The sequence below is a fragment of the Temnothorax nylanderi genome, unplaced genomic scaffold (genome assembly GCF_030848795.1).
Source record: "Temnothorax nylanderi isolate EJ_2023f unplaced genomic scaffold, tnyl_v1.0 TNYL_tig0005_pilon, whole genome shotgun sequence".
Classification (NCBI taxonomy): domain Eukaryota; kingdom Metazoa; phylum Arthropoda; class Insecta; order Hymenoptera; family Formicidae; genus Temnothorax; species Temnothorax nylanderi.
This window is the reverse complement of record NW_027249067.1, coordinates 3,362,936-3,381,487: the sequence shown is the minus strand read 5'-3', so window position 1 is coordinate 3,381,487 and position 18,552 is coordinate 3,362,936. Positions and strand designations below refer to the sequence as shown.

Genomic DNA, 18,552 nt, shown 5'->3' with positions numbered 1-18,552 from the left:
AGACACCGTATTGTTATACATATTTATTGATTGATAATTTAAATTAAAAGATGTAGATTATTTATTTAATTGCTTCCAAGCTATTTTTTAAATTATTTGTTACTTATTTCATATTAAAATATGCAATGGATTTATGCAGAATTATAAATTGTATTTTGAATCGAAAAGTCGAATATCGTATAACGATCAATTTTATCGCTTGCACGTGTTGCCTAAAAGTTCAAAGAGTCAAAAGACATCTTGAATAAAACACTAATTAACAGGACATTTTATTTTTTATTTTTACAGCATAAAAAAACCAAAATGACAAGATCAGGTGTTTTCAATTTTGAAACTGAGGTAGTCTGAGGTGTTTTCAATTTTGAAACTGAGGTAGTCTGGTCTGCAGCATTACAAATATTTCTATTGCACGTTATTGAAATTTATGGTTGCATGACATTTGACTACCTCGAAAGAGGAGAACTATATTATGGAGTAAGTATTCCTGTTTAAAATATTTTTACACTTACTCGGGACAGGACTATTCTGTCACAAATGTTCATACAATACACGCTGACATTGAATTGTATATAATACAATTAATAGTATTGCCCACATCAAACCAGATAAAAAGTGCGTAATTTGAATGCCTAATCAATTACAATTTGCACTTTTATAATTTGTGGACGCGTGTTGGAGAGAATGAAACGTAAGGTTGTAAATGATGTCCATGATGATTCTCCAAATTTCTCCAATTTTCAAGGTAGTCAAATGTTAATGCAGTCATAAATTTCGATAACGTGCAATAGAAATATTTGTAATGCTGCAGACCAGACTACCGCAGTTTCAAAATTGAAAACACCTGATCTTGTCATTTTCGATTTTTCCAAATACAGTCGCGACTCTGCGAACACCAAGTAGTATGTGCCCAATTCGACTCTTATTGTTAGTTGAAGCTATCGATGAGGGTAATGAGTATTTTCACTGAATCTGTTTATATACTTTGTTGACGCGACCAGACGCTCGCGAGAAAGCGCGTTTGCCCGTGGCTAATTAGCGTATAGTGCCGCGTTGCCATCTTGGTAGGGGCACACGCGGCCATCACAATAGAGTTGCATCCACGCGCGGCAAAACGGAAATTATAAATATTTATGATTTTAACGCATTTATTTATTAGTAGACAGTTCTCTTGCTACAAAAGATTAAAATATGACTAACATCTTCGTGAAGAAGCGAATGCATACTCGCAATCAGTGCACTCAATCCCAGACAGCACGCTTGTCTAAATGACATCGTAATGATGTCCTTTCAACATCTTTTAGACGCGTGCGTGTTGTGATTACTGTAAATGTAACAGGAATGTAAAATGAAAATGGCATTTCTTTCTTTGTTCATCGCGAGATTTAGCGGAGAATGAATATCGATAGTGTTATTCTTGTGCTTCTTGTAAAGTTTAACGTCAATTTTCATGATATTTCTTGCAAATCGACGCTCAATATTCTCCCTATTTGGCCCAATAGATTTCTTTCCACTATGGATAAAAAAGGAGGGCGAAGAATCGGTCTAGACATCCGGCGGAAAATTAAACGCGGGCTTGTCGCGGACGAGGCTGACGACCGTACAATGCGACGTTAATGTCCCGTACGTATGTCTCGCCGAGATAACATGGGTAAACGGGAATTCTACCTCCTCGACGCTGGCAGATTAATTCGCTCATTAATTTATGCGCCTGCGATGCTGCAATCGCGCTCTATCGTCAACGACCGTTCTTTTAACAAAAACAACAGTGTTTCTCTTAGCAACCAAGTTCTATAGTTAGCATATATCGACCAGAGCTCTTAATGCGAATATTTTATTCAAAAGATGTATAATTAAGTTTCTCTATATATGGAGATAGAAAAGAATGGGATATTACATAATGTCATAAAACAAACGTAATATTATTCAGAAATATTTTTAGTCAGAAAAGAGAAACTGAACTATTCTTTCGTATTTAATATTTATTTAAAGTCTAGTTTTTTTCTCACAAAAAAAATCCTTACTTTTTATTTTAATTATTAATTCAGAATCTCTTTTCTCTCTCTATAAAATATGTTATACATATATAATGAACTTTATAACGACTTCGAAAAGTTAATCATTTACCTAAATAAGAAGTAAGGAATAATAAACTTCATAAGTCAAGTCTGCTAGTTTCTCTTTTCTATTCATCTTATATTGTAACTTTTATCATAATTACTAGAAAGAAATATGTGAGGAAATAAATACATCTATCTGCGAATGTAATGTAAAGAAAAGGAATTATCGCACCGTATCGAAGTCAAATCATGCAAAAGTATAGGTAATCGAAGAAAGTCAAGAGTTTGAAAGAAGCGAGGAAACTCCTTCTTTTGAACAAACAGTTGTCTCGCGTTTCCAGAAACGAAAGTGCCGAAGCGAACGTGATTATTTCAAGAATGCTTCTGCGCTCGGAGTGAAGCGTGAAAGATCGTCTTCAGCGAACTTCGTCAAGATCACTGTCGAGTCTCGCGAGAAGACCATTTTTCGCCGAGTCGAGAACCGTCCATATATCCTCCGCGAAGTTTATTTTCACCTGTCGCTAAGTTTTATCAGCGAGATATATTTCGCACGCGATACATTTTAACGGGCTATCGGCGCATTCTTCGCTTCGTCATGATTCTCTCTCTCTCTCTCTTTTTCTTTCTCTCTCTTTCTCTCTCTCTCTCTCTTTCACCGTATAACCCTTATCGGTTCACTCTTTTTCCACGTTTTCCTCACAAAGAGAACAGAATGAACGAGAGAGAAAGGGAGAGAGAGACTCTGTATGTATCGGATATCGGCGTGGCGTGGCGCGGCGCGTCTCGCGCCGTTCGATAAATCATTCCGATATGGGCATAAAGTTTCGCCGGTGTGTCGATTCACGTCGGACCCCATTGTAAAGCTGTAAAACGAGCGCGGCCGCGTAACAGTTTTTTTATCCGCGTACGTTGTTTTCACGCGTCTCTGGTCGAAGAGAGCGCCGCTCCTTCGGAAGCGGAGATCTTCGAGTAACTCGCGTGCACCTGTCCTGCCCATTAATTCCCGCTTTTACGAGCGCACCCTCGTAAAAGGCGGATGTTCGATATTTCGCTCGCTGTTCCCCTCACGACTCTTTTAGCCGGCTTTAATTGACGCCGCGCCGCGCCGCGGTGTAACCGTTACACTTCGCGCTTCGTCCGGATTCTTGTCGTTATTAGGTCGGATCGTAAAACGTTACGATCTCAGTATCGGTGTACCGAGTTTGTTAATTCGTCCAAATTTAATTAAACGTTGATAATAATCATTTTAGGTAATCTTTACCGCTCTGTTAGGACGTATTAGAAAATATATACCTATATATGTTGGAGACGATATCGAAAGAAGTAATAATAAATAACTGTCCAGGCTGGCTACGATACCTAGAGATTACGGACTCGCACGTTGATAGCGCCGTTGTAAAATCCGACGAAATCCAGGATAATCGATAGTAAATGTCGACGACATAGAGCGACGGAGCGTGGTGCAATGGAATTTACCGTGCGAACGGCTTCATCGAGGTTCCATGTCGGATTACACGAGTTTTTGGATCGCGATAAGCGGGTGAAACAGCGAAGTGAGTTTATTCTACGCCACGTCGCTCTTTTTCCTATTTGACATAAACGACTTTTCTCTCTTCGATTTTTCGTCACGTCGCGCGTCGCACGTCACGCGAATTATGCGATCTCCACTTAACATATATCGTCCCGATAATTAAATCTCGAACTCTTACGCCATGACTTCAGATAAAATAATCTCCTTGTTATATTTTTCTTATCTCATTTTTTTTGTATTTTTATACTAGCAAAGTTATTAGTTCCATTAAACTTTCGAATCACCCCGCGGTATTTAAACGAACGTCGTTATTTATAACTTCCTGCTCATTCGACGTGTTCCAAATGGAAAGTAATGTTTCCTTTTTGTTTGCCATTTAACTGGAAATGAAATATGAAATGATAAATGTTTCTCAAGACGATCTTAATTTGGATTAAAGCTCTGGCGGTGTGACGCCGAACATAGTTATGTAACGTCGGTGCCATTAGCCTAATTTCATAATGCGAATACCGCAGGGACCTTAGAGCACTCGTGCCGTAGAGCGAAACGGCTCTCTCCAAGGATACTCAGCTGAACTCTCCGTGACGATTCGCTATTAAGCACGAAGCCAGTTAATTATGCATACACGTGTTAAGTCTTCCTTGACGTTGCAAGTAGGCGAAACATTATTCCTAGTATTCTGCGTCTGTACATATATATGAAATAGAGTTAATCTATAAACTTTAGAATACAACCTCTCGAAACTCACTTCCGTCAACTACAAGTGATTTCACAAATCTGAATTTTAAGCAATATAATTTTACAATATAATTGATTATATAACGAATTTACTATTAAAGACTTTTCGCGTCGCGATACAACGGAACATTCAATATTTTGAAATAAAATTGAATCTCTCTTATTGACGGCACTATATGGATTATTTTTTATTTCTTTTTATGTATCGCGGTACGTTTGTTCAAATTCCCATAGTTCCACACAAAAATTGCATTTTTTAATCCCACGCGTGAAATAATATTTCCCTGCAATGTACAAAAGATATTATCTTTTGTACGGAAAAATATGATTTTTCCTACGTCATATGTGTTGAAAAAACGTATTAAGTTTCGTACATCATTGAATTCACGAGTCAATTTCGCCCGAAATCGGAAAGATGATTAGTTTTGCGCGGAATCGCACAGCTTCCACGGCTTTTTTATTCCAGAAAATTATGGAAGAGAATATTTTTTCATCTACATGGAATGCATGGGACGCCATTGAAATTCCGCTTTTCGCTCTGCGAAAAAAATACATGCTCTTTTATCACGATTTCAATCGCTATCGATCACTGACTCGTCTATCTTTTTATTCATTACCAGAAAGCAGATTTTATCTGATTTATAATCAAAATTGAGCGGTTATAATTTCCATCGTGGGCTATATCGCAAAAGTAAAAAGTAAAAATTGATCTCGAATTGCCGGAAGAAATTGTCACTAAAAGAGTAAATGCGGTAGAGACGGCGACGCCCCGTACAACACAATTTTGTCAAAAAGCTCGATCGCGGTTTTTGTAACTCAACAGTATCCACCAACACGTGGCAAAAAGGCCATCGCGGGTAACTTTCGGGACACGTCTCTTTTTATCCGACTGCACATCGCTACGTGTTTGCCAAACCTCGGCCTTTCCCGTCTTTCGCCTTTTTGGCGCGTGTTTACTCCCCGGTCGCGGCGGCGACCGTCCGATCGGATTATGCTGCCAGCGCATCCCGAATCGACGACCGAAACGGACGGGAAGTCGACGGGCACCGTGTCGTGAGAGCACGTTTTCGAGAGATAAGTTTGCGCGAAACCGCATGCCGCCAGCGGGCAACGGGCACCGAGAGGAAATGCTTTTGGTTTATTAGCATGCCAACAAGTTCACCGACGAGCCGACGACCCGCGTCGCGACGCGGCGGGGCGGCAGCGAGCTTCCACTGAAAGCCAGATAATTGCATGTAGAAGCATCAACGATCGCCTACAGCGGTAACGCTCTTGAAAGCGGACTATCTCTAACATTTGCGCGGTCCGTAATGAACGCCCGGTCCAACGTGATTAGTATCGCCCCGAACGATCGCTCTTTTACGGCGAAAGTAACGCACAGAGCATTGATTTATCAAATGAATTAATGTAATCTCCCGCGAGAAGAAACGCGTCACGCCTCGAGAAGAATACTGTCGCGATTCAAAGAATTTCGGTTTTGAGTTAAATCCATAAAAAGTAAAATGTTACCTACACGGAGAGAATTTTTTGTTATATTTCATCCTTAAATTTACTACAAACTTGGGACAACTTGGCAACCAAGGAATTTTTAAAATATACAAAAGACATTTTACAAACAACGTGATAAAAATTACCAAGCAGATTGGTGAATTTTGAAACATTATTGAAATTTCCTAGATATATTTTAGTTTCCTAGATATATTTTAGTAAAATTAATCAAACATATTTTATATTTTAATGTAATAGATATTAATATCAATAAAAATAGTGTAATATTTTAGATATTAATATTTTTTATTATGGTAGATATTAATCAGAATAGCTCGCATAAAATTCTTGGTGGTACATGTTGTCCCACAACTACCATGATTTCAGGGTAAATTTTAAGAGAAAATTCTCTCCGTGTACGTGTTGCAATAGCCTCACAAGTCTATTATACATATGCGAAATCCGCTATACAGGGTAAAAGTATCGTTATTCATTTAAAGTTATTCAGTATAAGTTTTATTGTAATAGAATATCGTAATTGTAATTGCGTTAGTTATCTTACAATTTAAAAAAATTGTGTTAAATTAGTTTTTTCTCTCTCCTGAAAATTGTGAATTTGTGACTGCAGTATTCTTCTCGGAGTGCGATATGTATAATGGCGTATTAGCATCTTTTACTGCGGTACTTTACTTGAAACAAAACGTTTGTGGACATTTAAAATATTTCTTTTATACTGTAATATTACAACTTCAAGAGAAATTAATATTAGCTACTAATTTTGCTAGGTTCCAATACGAAGGATCAATTCGATTTCAGCGTTCTGTCGAGGAATTTATACGTTATATTCCGATCGATTTGACAAATTGAGATATGGAGCTCTGCATCGGCAGCTCAATACATTTCTGCGGGACAGAAATCTGGATAGCGCCGCTGTAATTTCCGCGGCTTCAACTTTGTACCCTAGGCAGTCAGAGTCGAATAGAATCGTGCGGTCGCGCGGCAACGACCAAGTTCCGTCCGTCGGCGTCGTTAGGAAATTCGCGGCAAATTCGGCAGTCCGAAGCCTGTTTAAATTGTGAAATTATTGCTGCCGAAGGTCATCATCGGCAAGCCGACTTCCAGGCAAATCGGATTGGAGCCAAATACCCAGCGCGATTTCAATTCATATTATATCGAAGTTAACTGGCGGTAATTAAAACTGTCAAATGAAATCGCCAATGTGTGAATTTACTTTACTCTCTTCACGATGTTTTTAATTCACGATTTTATATCAATTTATAATAAGAGAAAACAAGATCGCTATGATACACAATCGAATAAGATACAAGCCGTTTTCGGTCTAAGCTTAGATCTTATAATAGGCAGCTCAATATTAATTTTTTCCGTATATATCCTGGCTGAGGTAATATTTTTCGCAATAAATTCTTTACAGTTTTTAAATTATTAAATCGCGTCGATCTAATTGTGGGGAGGAAAGGGTTTTTAATGTTCCAACGATAACTGTGTTTCAAGTCCGGCTGTGATCGGCGCGCAGTAAAAAGTTGGAATATATATGTATTATTAATAATAACGGAAAAATTAATATTGAGCTGCCTAAGATCTAAGCTTAGACCGAAAACGGCTTGTATCTTATTCGATTGTTATATCAATTTATTATATATATACAAATATGTGTTATTACATACCTATACATATACGCACACTCATCATAATTTTATCAGAGATTTTTCTTTTTCCCATTCATTTCATTTTAATCTATTTGCATGACAACTTTCCACTTATTTATATAAGCTTATTCACTTGTAAAATGATTTACAAGCAAACTTTGTTGGCTGGAAATCTCCGAAGTTAAATGCCTTTACCTCAATCCTTTCGTTACGAAAATACGAAATGTTTAGTTACTTACCCGGGGAACTTCTTAAGTGTGTACAAAGTTTTACCGAAGTAGAAAATTTCAGTATTGGAAGCTTCCGTCCTTAAGCAAGTACAACAACTAATTTATAGTCTGCTTATAATTTTATTTTTACGAGACAACTTCAAAGTAACTGTGTCTACTTTTCCGTCACACGAGCGAAGTGTTCTTTACGTTACCGCATTAGAAGAGTTTTCAAATTAATCAAAGAAAAATCTCAAATTTTATTTATCTTCATATATTCAATACAATAATTAATATCTCGAATTATCGCGAAAAGATTACTGCAATTATCGTTGTTAGAATTAATTCCAAACTCCCCAAGGGATCGGGGAGTCTCGTGCGCCCTCAAAAGATAAAATATCTAACATTACTTTACTCCCGCGTTTCCATGCAACGCTGACAATTACAATAACGCGGAGCGCTGTTAAACCGTCTCGACGTACGCATTTCCAGCACCCGGAGCGCCTTTACTGATCCCCGAAGAGTGTAGCGCCGAGAACAACAGCGTCACCGTTGCCTGGCAGCCGCCACCTGGCCACGGAATTATGGGCTGCGCCGGACAGAGGGGCCCCGCCATCGAGGGATATCTCTTGGAGCTGGACGACGGCTGCGGCGGAGAGTTCAGGGTGAGTAAACATCTCCGTATATCCCGAAGAAAATTGTACTCCCCTCGTATATGTGTCGGCGAGAGAGAAGACACGCTATCGTACGCTAAGCTCGGATCTCTCGGAGGCTTTCTCGAGATCGCCCGCGAATTTTTCGATGACACTCGTCGGACCCTCCATCGTTCTCGTTTCTTTGCCGACGCGACGTCCGGTTCCGGTGTTTCTTCGTCGCGTTTCTCTCCATCGGCCGTATCATCCCTCGACGACGGCGATACGACTTTGCCCCAACAATGGGGGACACTTTGACGTTCTCACGATGTCTTCCGTGGAATTGTTCTCCGATCCGGCGCGGACGAGATGATACCGAGAGAGAGAGAGAGAGAGAGAGAGAGAGAGAGAGAGAGAGAGAGAGAGAGAGAGAGAGAGAGAGAGAGAAGAAGAGAGAGACCCGCTGGCATTAAATAATATTTGACGTCTGTTATTTCTCCCACGGAAATCTTGAAAGCAACGCGTCAATTTTCTTGTGGTAAATATTTTTTCCCAAGTGTCCCGTAACTTCTCTTTCGGACACGATTTCTTTTGAAAGCAGAATGGAGAAACGGATTTGTGATTGTTTAAACGGATAAGAATTTATTCTGCTTTTAAAAGGAACCGAATTACAAAGAGAAGTTACAATACTTGGAAAAAATGTTTACCGATTGTTATGTATGAAAATTAACATGATTTATACAACAGTTTTAATAAAATATTATTGAAAAGTGATACTAATTTTATTGAACGTGAGAGACTGTCCGTCAGGTTCTCTCTCGAAAAGTTAAGACGAGATTTTCTCCCTCAGATAAAAGGAAGTTACTCGTAGCGTAAAAATAGTATAAAAAGAAGGACGAGTTGCACGAACGTGGCAGGAAACTCTAAAAGAATCGTTGTGTATGTTGAACTAAACGTGACGGTGTAACCCGAGGGAAAAGAGATGTAAGTTTGTCTGTGAAATGTGCATTCGTTAAAATTCTACAGTAGCTTTCTTGTCGGCTAATTTTTAAATTTTTAGTTACATTGCACACATTACTTGCACTTGTGCAAAATTGGTTGCCAGAATCTCTTCTAGAAACCGAAAATATCCTCTTGATCTTCCAGATTTAATAGCTATTATTTTATTAACCAAGAGAGATTTAAATAAAATTCTTTTTAAACTTTCTAATATTATCATGTTAAACATTTGTTCGTTATTATTTCTGGGCTATGTTATGCACACAAAAATGACCATATATAATTTTATCGTCGTCGTTCAGCCTTGGTTCACGTTTCATTGCTACAATTTTCGTCCCATAGAATAATATATGTATATTACACGCAATGGACATCAAAATGAATCTTATATGAGGAGTGATTCCCGGATACGAGCGTTTAATAAAACTTTACGGGGGATGAGACGTATAAAATCCGCCTTTCAATTTACCGAAGGATAATACCGGCCATCGGCCGACATGACATCGAAGCGCGAAGGGGATCAGAAAAAACGTCAGGATCATAAAAGCCCTCTTTGTTGAGAATTTGTCCCTCCGCGCCGCGAAATGAATATTAATGCCGATCGTCCGTAAAGTTTATTTTTTTTTCCGTACAGATTTTTGTTACGGTACGTTGTACCGGAACGAATCGCTCGCGCGCGGAATACTGCTCTTCGTGAAGGGTCGGCCACGTATCCATTCGGAGCGCGTTTCCGGATCAGCGAGGTCGTTCGTCGCATTTATTCTCGGACCGGTCTCCACTCGGTCGGACTCGAAACGCCGTCTTTCGCGTTTTATTGATCGTAAACGCGGGTGGCAGCGGGCACCCTGAAACGCGATTACCGCTAATAATTCAGCCTAAGTAGCGCGCGTGAGCCGTGACATAAAAGTCGGTATTAAAAGGCAGCCTCGTGGAGCGCGAATTCGTGGGCGCGAGTTTGAAAAATTTGGAGATTAGCGCGCCGAATAAAGGCAGTTTAATGGCGCCTACATTAATTCATTTGGCGGCGTCCTAAATGGGCGATAATATCTGTAATTGTCTGATAAGGAAATTGTACGTGGTTTATAAGAGTTTGAATCTAACTTTTTTTTTAAGCCAGTATGTCATACGTGAATTAAGAAACGGTTTGTGAACTAAAGTTCTTTCTCTGGTAAATGAAGATTCGGTATTCGGTATTGAGAGCGTTAATTGAAGTCTATAACTCTCCAAGATTCCGGGCTTACAGTGAGAAATGAGCGATCCTCTTGGGCGATGGCAATTATTAATTGCTCCCAGCGATATCGTCCCGTTCATTAGAAGTTTTTATCAAATGACGGCAGTTCGAACCGTCGTTTGCCACATAATCCACGATATTAATGTGAGGCAATTTACCGGCGGTCGTAGAGTATTATAGGGTTTTGTCTTTTGCCAACGTAAGAGGAAATAAAATTGCACGAAGTGAAAGAGAGAATAATATTATAAAGCTTAGCATTTTTACACGGAATTATTTTAATATCATTGGATTCAATTCTTTCAAATATTTGTGTGCCACGCGACATAAATTAAAGCTCATTTAAGTTAGAAAAATTAAATATGTGTAAGGAGAAAGACTTCGTTCCTTCCCGCATATAAATGTATTCAATTTAATGTAAATTTCGTGATTGATTTAATCGATTTTATATTTATGATAATTTTGTATTTACAATGCATTATTAAAGTAGTTTTATTACGAGATTCACTATTAAATTCATAGTGTCAAATTGACACTCAATTTGAATCATTTTTAACTATTATAGGTCGTCACTCAATAGTTAATTTAACTGAAACAGTGTTAATTTAACTAAACACATGGAGTTAAAATAATACTGTTTTGTGTTAAAATAATAAATTTCGACACACATGATAATTAAAAATAACAAAATATTATTTAACTCAAGGTATTGTGTGGTTCAAATTTAATTTCCTTTAATATTTAACAGTGTTGTATCAATCCTTCTGGTCTTTCATGAAGATTTCACCCTTCAAATGGCTTGCACGGAAGAATATATAATATTAAATCCGCGGTAAAATCAACGAGAATAACAGGTATATCGCCACGCCGCGTATGAATTTCCGTTCGCACAAACGTGCTTCGGGTCGGCCTTGTAAATCGCGCGTCTAAATTTTCATGCTTTGTTAATAATGCACCGGCGGCGTTGCGATATGGCGCTCGTTAACGAACGGAGCGATACCGCGAATATAAATCGTCCTCGTTGCCGGCGCTCTCCTCGTCCTTTCTGCCGCCCCTCGTCCGACCTATCGCCAGTTCCTCTCGGCGGCCATCGGGATAGCGCGGTCCATCCTTCTCCTTTTAATATTTAAATCGAGCTCGTTCGCGCGGCACACGATGCCTCGGGTTTCCCGGTCTCTGGTTTCCGTTCCTGCGCTGTCACTCATCGAGCTCTCGCAGCAGGAATCGCAAAAGCTCTTTTGACGAATAAGGATCTGATTTGTCGGAAAATTCACGGAATTAATTTCCCTTGTTCTGTGTGATTTTTATTTAGAGAAAATGTAAGATTTGCAAGAATTTAATTTCTGATTCATACAGAAACTAAAGAAACTTGACAAATTCTAGCAAACATTTTTCTATTATTATATTATTTTTCTTTATTATTAGTTTTGTATAGGTTCTTATATTTAAAGTTAGTTGATAATCGCATTTTTGTTATCAAGACACCTGCATAATAAACAATAAAAATTGTATCGAAAATGATATATTAAAAAGGAAAAGTAACTGTCGAAGGAAAGTTATTTGTATCATAATGTTTCTCTCTCGTCGGTTTTACGAGACTTTTATTCCGGTGTTAAATCTAATAACGTGTTTCGTGCTTGCTTATCTGTCGGTCGACCAATCGATGCTATCTTGATGGTTCTTTCAGGAAAGTCGACATGACAGGTAAACTCCGCTCTTTATCCACAATTTTCGTTTATCCACCACTGAGACGAGCAACGTCAATACTCGCTCGTCACAGTGAATGAGAATTTTCGTGCCGAGTTAGACATTTCAATTTGTCATATATTTGTCATATATTTGTCAATAGTAATTACTCAATATGTGGAAGTTGAAATATTCGATTTTCCTACATAAATTGATTTAATTGTTCCTATATTTTTAAGGATTTCTAATTTGTTATTATTTTAAAATAGTAAAATAGTAATTTTTGTAAATTATATGTTGCGTATTTTACATAGTTATTCATTAGAAAGATTTCTATTATAATTATTGTGGTATAGAAGTAGTAACATATATCTTTATAGAATTTTACGCTATCGAATATTTCCTGCGTTTCCAAAGAGTAAATATCCTTTTTTAATGTAATCCTTATTTCCGCTCAAATTATTTTCTCCCCTGATTAATAGGATAGGTTATCCGGCTACAACTGCAACCCGCAAATTCACGAATGTCCCGTTTGAAATCTGATTCGCAGGAGGTGTACTGTGGCCGCGAGACCATTTGCACGGTAGACGGGCTGCACTTCAACTCGCTCTACAACGCCAGGGTGCGGGCCTTTAACAGCGCTGGCGAGGGCGAGTACTCGGAGCTGATCGGCCTTCAGACCGCCGAGGGTGAGAGAGCTTTTCTCCTTTTTTTCTTCACGGTTTCCTGAGCAAGGCGCGCGCGCGCGCGCGCGGAGGCCTCGGGTGGAAAATCGGCGTCGGTGTCGCGTGGAAGACGAACGATCGTAACCGACGTCGATTTTCCAGCCGCGCGTATTTTCTTTTTTTTTTTTCACGGCACGATCGCGTGATCGATGAGATAGACGGTGGACGCACCAGAAATAGCCGCGATAGAATGCCCATCCGCGTGGCGTTTGCGGAATAATGCGGGCGACAATTACAAATGACTCCGAGGAGACATTTTTACCTCTGCGCTAGTTCCGAGAGGAAATGGATCCGCCTAAAATTTCGTTTTGTTATTACCATATACCTATACCAATTCTACCACGGAAGTGCTTAAATTATTCACAGCACCGCGGAGAGTTAAATGTTCCATCTTCATTTCTTGAAATCGTGAATCGACTAATAGATTCGACAGATCGAATTACTTGTAATCTAATCTAAAATCCTCGTCGCCTGTATTCCGCTGGATCAGTTTTTTATGCTGAATTTTAATCTCTTATTTATATCTCTTTATTTTTCTAAATGTAATATTAATACGTAAAGATTCAGAGAAAGAAAAGAATTCTTTCCCTTTCGTATTCCCGGGCCGTAACGTAATATTCGTCGGGCGGTAGTTCGGTATTAAACTTCAACAATCGCGCGACGTTAGGAAATTCCATATCAAAGTTTTAAATTATTTAACACACCGCGAAAGATAAAACATCCCTTCCTTTTTGCATATACACAGTTCCCGCAGTCGCGTCACGTCGACTTTCCATATCAAATTCTTAAATTATTTGGCCGCACAGAAAATCAGATCCCCCATTCTCCTTTCCCTCATATTAAGATTCCACAATCCTGTCACGTCGTTATTAACATCGAGAGCGCGATGCGGCGCGGCGACGTCGAATTCCCAATAACCCAGGCACTCGATAACCCAACGCCCGATATCCTGAAACGTGTAGTTCGTTAAGCGTGCTTGCGGATTCGAGTCCGCGGAATATTAATCGATGCTCTGTACAACGAAACGTTGGTCCTCTCTCTGGTCCCGCAGTGGCGTGGTTCTCGTGGGCGACCGGCGCGGCCGGCATACCGCAGGAAGTTTCCATATCCGAGGACGCGATGAGCGCGTCCTGCGAGGGCTACGAGCACCGCGTGGTCCTCTCGAGCGTCGGCTTCTCGCGGGGCGTGCACTACTGGGAGCTGACCCTAGATCGATACCACAGTGACACCGATCCGGCCTTCGGTATCGCCCGGGCGGATGTGTCGCGCGATCAGATGCTGGGTAAGTATCTCCAGGCCTCTTGCCTCTCCGCTCCTCTTCTCTTGTTTCTCCCCTCTGCGGAAAATATCGTGCGGTTTATCCGGCCCCGATGAAATATTCATGCGCCACCCGGTACACCCCGAAGATCCCCCGGTTTGTTCGGAAATTCGGAGGCGAGAGACGTATGTACCGTATTTTCCACGTATTTCTCTCTTTCTTCCTCCCGCCTTCTCTCCGCTTTCTGTCTTTCTTTTTTTCGTCTCTGTCTGCTTTTGTCTCTATACATCGCTCCGGATGAGAGAAAACGACGGCTAAGAGATTCGACCGAGATCGCAAAGTGCGCGACCGCGGTTGTGCAACATCCTGGAAGAGCAGGGTACTTTAACCCTTGGACACGTGGAAACCGGGTCAATGCTCTTAGAACTGATAAAATCCGAAAATCGATATCGCGTGCTGCTTAATAAACACAACGGGAATTTATTATTAATTGGGATTAGTCTGTAGTAGTCGTGTCACGTATTCTATTTTCTTCTTACAATTGTTTTAGAACACTTTAAGAATATTTTCCGCGTCAACTAATACGCTTAATGATAACTATTCGTTTCATCTGTCTCATTATTTTATAATAAACGAGTAAAAAATTACATTAAATATCAAAAACATCATCTCCGCTATTACTGTTGTTGTTATTAATGAGATTTTAAATATTCCTAAATTACGCAAATAATTTCTGACGTTTTCAACACATCTAACAAGTTGACTGTCATATCATCGTTTATATGGCATACAGTCTGTAATGAAATCCAGTTAGACTATTCACTCTGAAGGCGATTCACCAATCATCGCGACTCATTTTGCTCACAGGCAAGGACGACAAAGGCTGGAGCATGTACATAGACCGGCAGCGGTCGTGGTTCATGCACGGCGGCGGTCACGCACAACGCACGGAGGGCGGAGTACAGCAAGGCTCGACCGTCGGCGTTCTCCTCGACCTGGACACCACGCACACGCTACGCTTCTTCGTCAACGATCAGCCGCAGGGCGGCATCGCCTTCCGCGATCTCTACGGCGTCTTTTATCCGGCGATCAGTCTGAATCGCGGCGTAACCGTGACGCTTCACACCGCACTCGACGTGCCGCGTCATCTCCTCGCGCTTCACGAGGAGTACGTTAGCGATATGGTTCAGAGCTAGGGGTACCTCAACGTCCTCAAGAAAGGTCTGCCGCAGGAGATCGGCTCGCCTTTAGGCCCGATAATAATGTGCGCCACGGACAGGTGCAGGGACTTTGAGTCGGGCCAGCTGCTGGAGAAGATTGTCGAGGAGAGCCCGGTCGACGTTAACTGATCGGTAGACTTTTTGAATATGTTTAGAGCCATTGAGATCGTAATCCGTTTTCTATTATTCTGCTTGGTACAAAGCGTTATGAAATAATATATATAAAAGCGTCCGAAATCGCTCCGAGATGTCATAATGTTAACGAGGACACTTTGGTTCTTCCGCAATATTGTGCGGCGAAACGAGAGCGGTTTGATCTCTTCAGGGATTCAGAGACGCAATATTTTTTTTCTGAATATTTTGCTATTTATTTTAGAAGTATATATTTTTTGCGGGAGTATTTTCCACGCAATTGTTAGCACGTATTTTATGTTCTAAATTTGATATGTTAAATAGGAATATGTTTTTCTTATTTATTTATAATTGAGAAATACATGATCCCTGGGGATGTTGATCCGGGCAAAATTCGCCTCGCGCCGTTTGTCTGAATATAAGCGGGTTCCACGAGGAATAACGATTCAACAGGTCCAGAAACTTTGGCGAGAAGGTTTCCGAGGGAGGCGCCTAACCGCGGACCCTTTTGAATCCGCCTTGTTTGAGAAACTGAAACTTAGAATCCAGACTCTAGTTAGGATTTATACTTTCCTATCTCGTCCGCACGCGATCGATAATCGTGTTAAACGAAACCACCAATAATGTCAATAGAATCGCGCGTACGTTTTCGAAACGTACAGAGCGTAGCGTAAAATCACTCTCGAAGAGTGAAAAGTCACTTTATCCCCCGAATAATTAACGAGACTGACATAACTCACGCACACACGACACGCAATTCATAAATAAATATCTCCCGTAGGGAAATAGGAGGTCACGAAGGCTAAGATAAAACTCCCTCCGCTGAAAATCAGCCCATTTTCTATTCATACCGTACTTTATATTAAAAACGAAAAAGAAAATATTTTTTCCTACGCGCTTCCTAAATTCGTTTTCTCGAAGAACAACCTCGATAAAAACTTGACGCGCTTTTGAGGATCGGATGCCTCTCCGACCTTCGGTCAATTAACTTGAGTTTCCTGTCCACGCTACAGCCCGATGCTGCGATCCCGAAAGAGAGGCGTGGGAGAAATTGCTGGACACTTAACCGAAGATGGAACAGACCGGCCCTCGGAAGCGAGGAGACGTCCATTAGCAAAGAGCCAAGTATCGTCGCCGATAAACTTTGTCGAAGACCGTGTTCGAGTAGAAATCGATCAATCGGTCGGTCCGAGAGATCGCGTCGGGAGAACGGAGGAATAAGAGAGGAGTCTCTCTTGGAATTCATCACTCGATAGAGAGATAGAGACGCACGAGCGAGAAATAGCGTCTCGCCCGAACCTGGCAACCTTTCTCGATATCCTCGACGGGGCAGCGGTTCTTGAGAACTTCTTTGGAGAAAGTAGAGTCGAGTCGGGATGCGCGAAGAAGGACACACGGCATCGGGAAGGACCTCGATGTAGCCTTTCCCGCAGCGTGCTCCGGATAGCCAGTAAAGAAACTCGACGATCAGTCCCACCGGGCGGTACTAGTTTCTGTCGATCGTGTAATTAACTCTTTCAGCATCTGCCGTCATACAGCAAGCGTCCACCTTCAACGATCTGTTAAAGAACACAGCAGAACCTCGCTCGCCATGAGGGTAAGATTAAGGAAAATTTTTGAGAATCTTTACATTTTTTATAATGCAATAATTTGATGGTGGTTTTTACGAGAGGAAAATATTACATCGTTTTTCGAGAGACACGCTTCTTTCGCGGTAAATGCATTAAAAAAATCTGTATAATTGACGTTCGACGACTTATCTCTCGGAAAATACAATGAGACGCGCGCTTTTTCCATCCGCCGAGTGAAATTGATCGAAACAGGAGTTAGCGCAATTCAATTCAGCTCGGTGCTGAAACAGTTAATGACCGTGCGGAAATCGCGAGCGCGTCGGGCTTCCGGTCGAATGCTGACGCGGCGCGCGATCGACGACGATGAGAGACAGAGGAAGGATCGGCACCGCGGTAAGGCCTGGACAATTATCCTACGGGACGAAGGATCGAAAGCGTCCGCGCCGGGACACGCTGACCGGACGGATTTCCTCCGTCCTGCACGCGCGATCGACGGATCGCGCTCGATCGTCCACCCATTATCCATATCGACACACGTATAAGTGTAATCGCGTTGTAGGCGTTAAGCTCCAATTAAAGCGTATAGACAGATAAGGCGTATAAAAATAATGCTGCCGCGGCTTTAGTGTACAATAACGAGTATACGTTTTTCTAGTCTTTCGATAGAGACCCAATCGACACACCCCATCCTCTCCGTTTCGCCACCCTCGCTCCGTCGTTTCCTTCACTTTCCCCCTTTCGCATCCGCGTCCAATCCATCCCCCGCTGGTTTTTTTTTACGACTTTGTATCTCTCGACGGTCAGGAGTCATAGGACACTCCGTGTTCGTTCTCGCCGTTATATTCCGACGTAACGATAACCCGGAAGCATTATTCTGCCGCCGGGCGTCGTTTCTGCGAGCACGCGAGCATGCGAGCGAGCGCGCGCCTTTCGGCGTCATGTACATAAGTGTATATATACATATAACTATATCGATTGTACCGTCGATGAATTTGCCGATTGTACCATTTACGACTGTATCGGATCAATAAAACGCAACGAAAACGCCCGCCACGACGTGCCATATTCGTGTAACCCCTCGCGATTCTCCCCTTCGACTCGTTCTTCCCTCCCAGCGGTGGATTAAGGTACTTGGAGATTCTCCGCAGAATATTGGAGGAAAATACAGGACCAAAAAGATCCTCTGATAAACGTTAAACATTATTTTTCATAATGTTACGTATGTTATTAATATTTGCGACGTTATATATTTATTCAATTTTCGTGAAATAGAAATTCGCGTAGTACTTGGAGTTTTTGAGACTTCAAGAGAAGTCAGAAGATTCGCGAATCGACGCCCTTGTGCAATAATCCACCCACTGTTCTCCTTCCGCTTTCTCCCCTTCTTCTCCGCGCCGTTTTTCATTCATTT

The 18,552-nt window shown here is 41.1% G+C and overlaps 1 protein-coding gene across 2 annotated transcripts in view; it reads left to right on the top strand.

The window, feature by feature from the left end:
• The window catches only part of Trim9 (E3 ubiquitin-protein ligase Trim9), a 98,054-nt gene extending 79,865 nt beyond the window's left edge, over positions 1–18,189 (top strand). For both annotated transcript variants that reach the window (XM_071713586.1, XM_071713577.1), the window contains 4 exons: positions 8,183–8,355; positions 12,786–12,924; positions 14,012–14,242; positions 15,086–18,189. In XM_071713586.1, the coding sequence (XP_071569687.1) occupies positions 8,183–8,355; positions 12,786–12,924; positions 14,012–14,242; positions 15,086–15,414 (872 nt within the window). In that variant the 3' untranslated portion in view covers positions 15,415–18,189. The remainder of the gene's footprint in view (positions 1–8,182; positions 8,356–12,785; positions 12,925–14,011; positions 14,243–15,085) is intronic.
• The last annotated feature ends 363 nt before the right edge of the window (positions 18,190–18,552 follow it).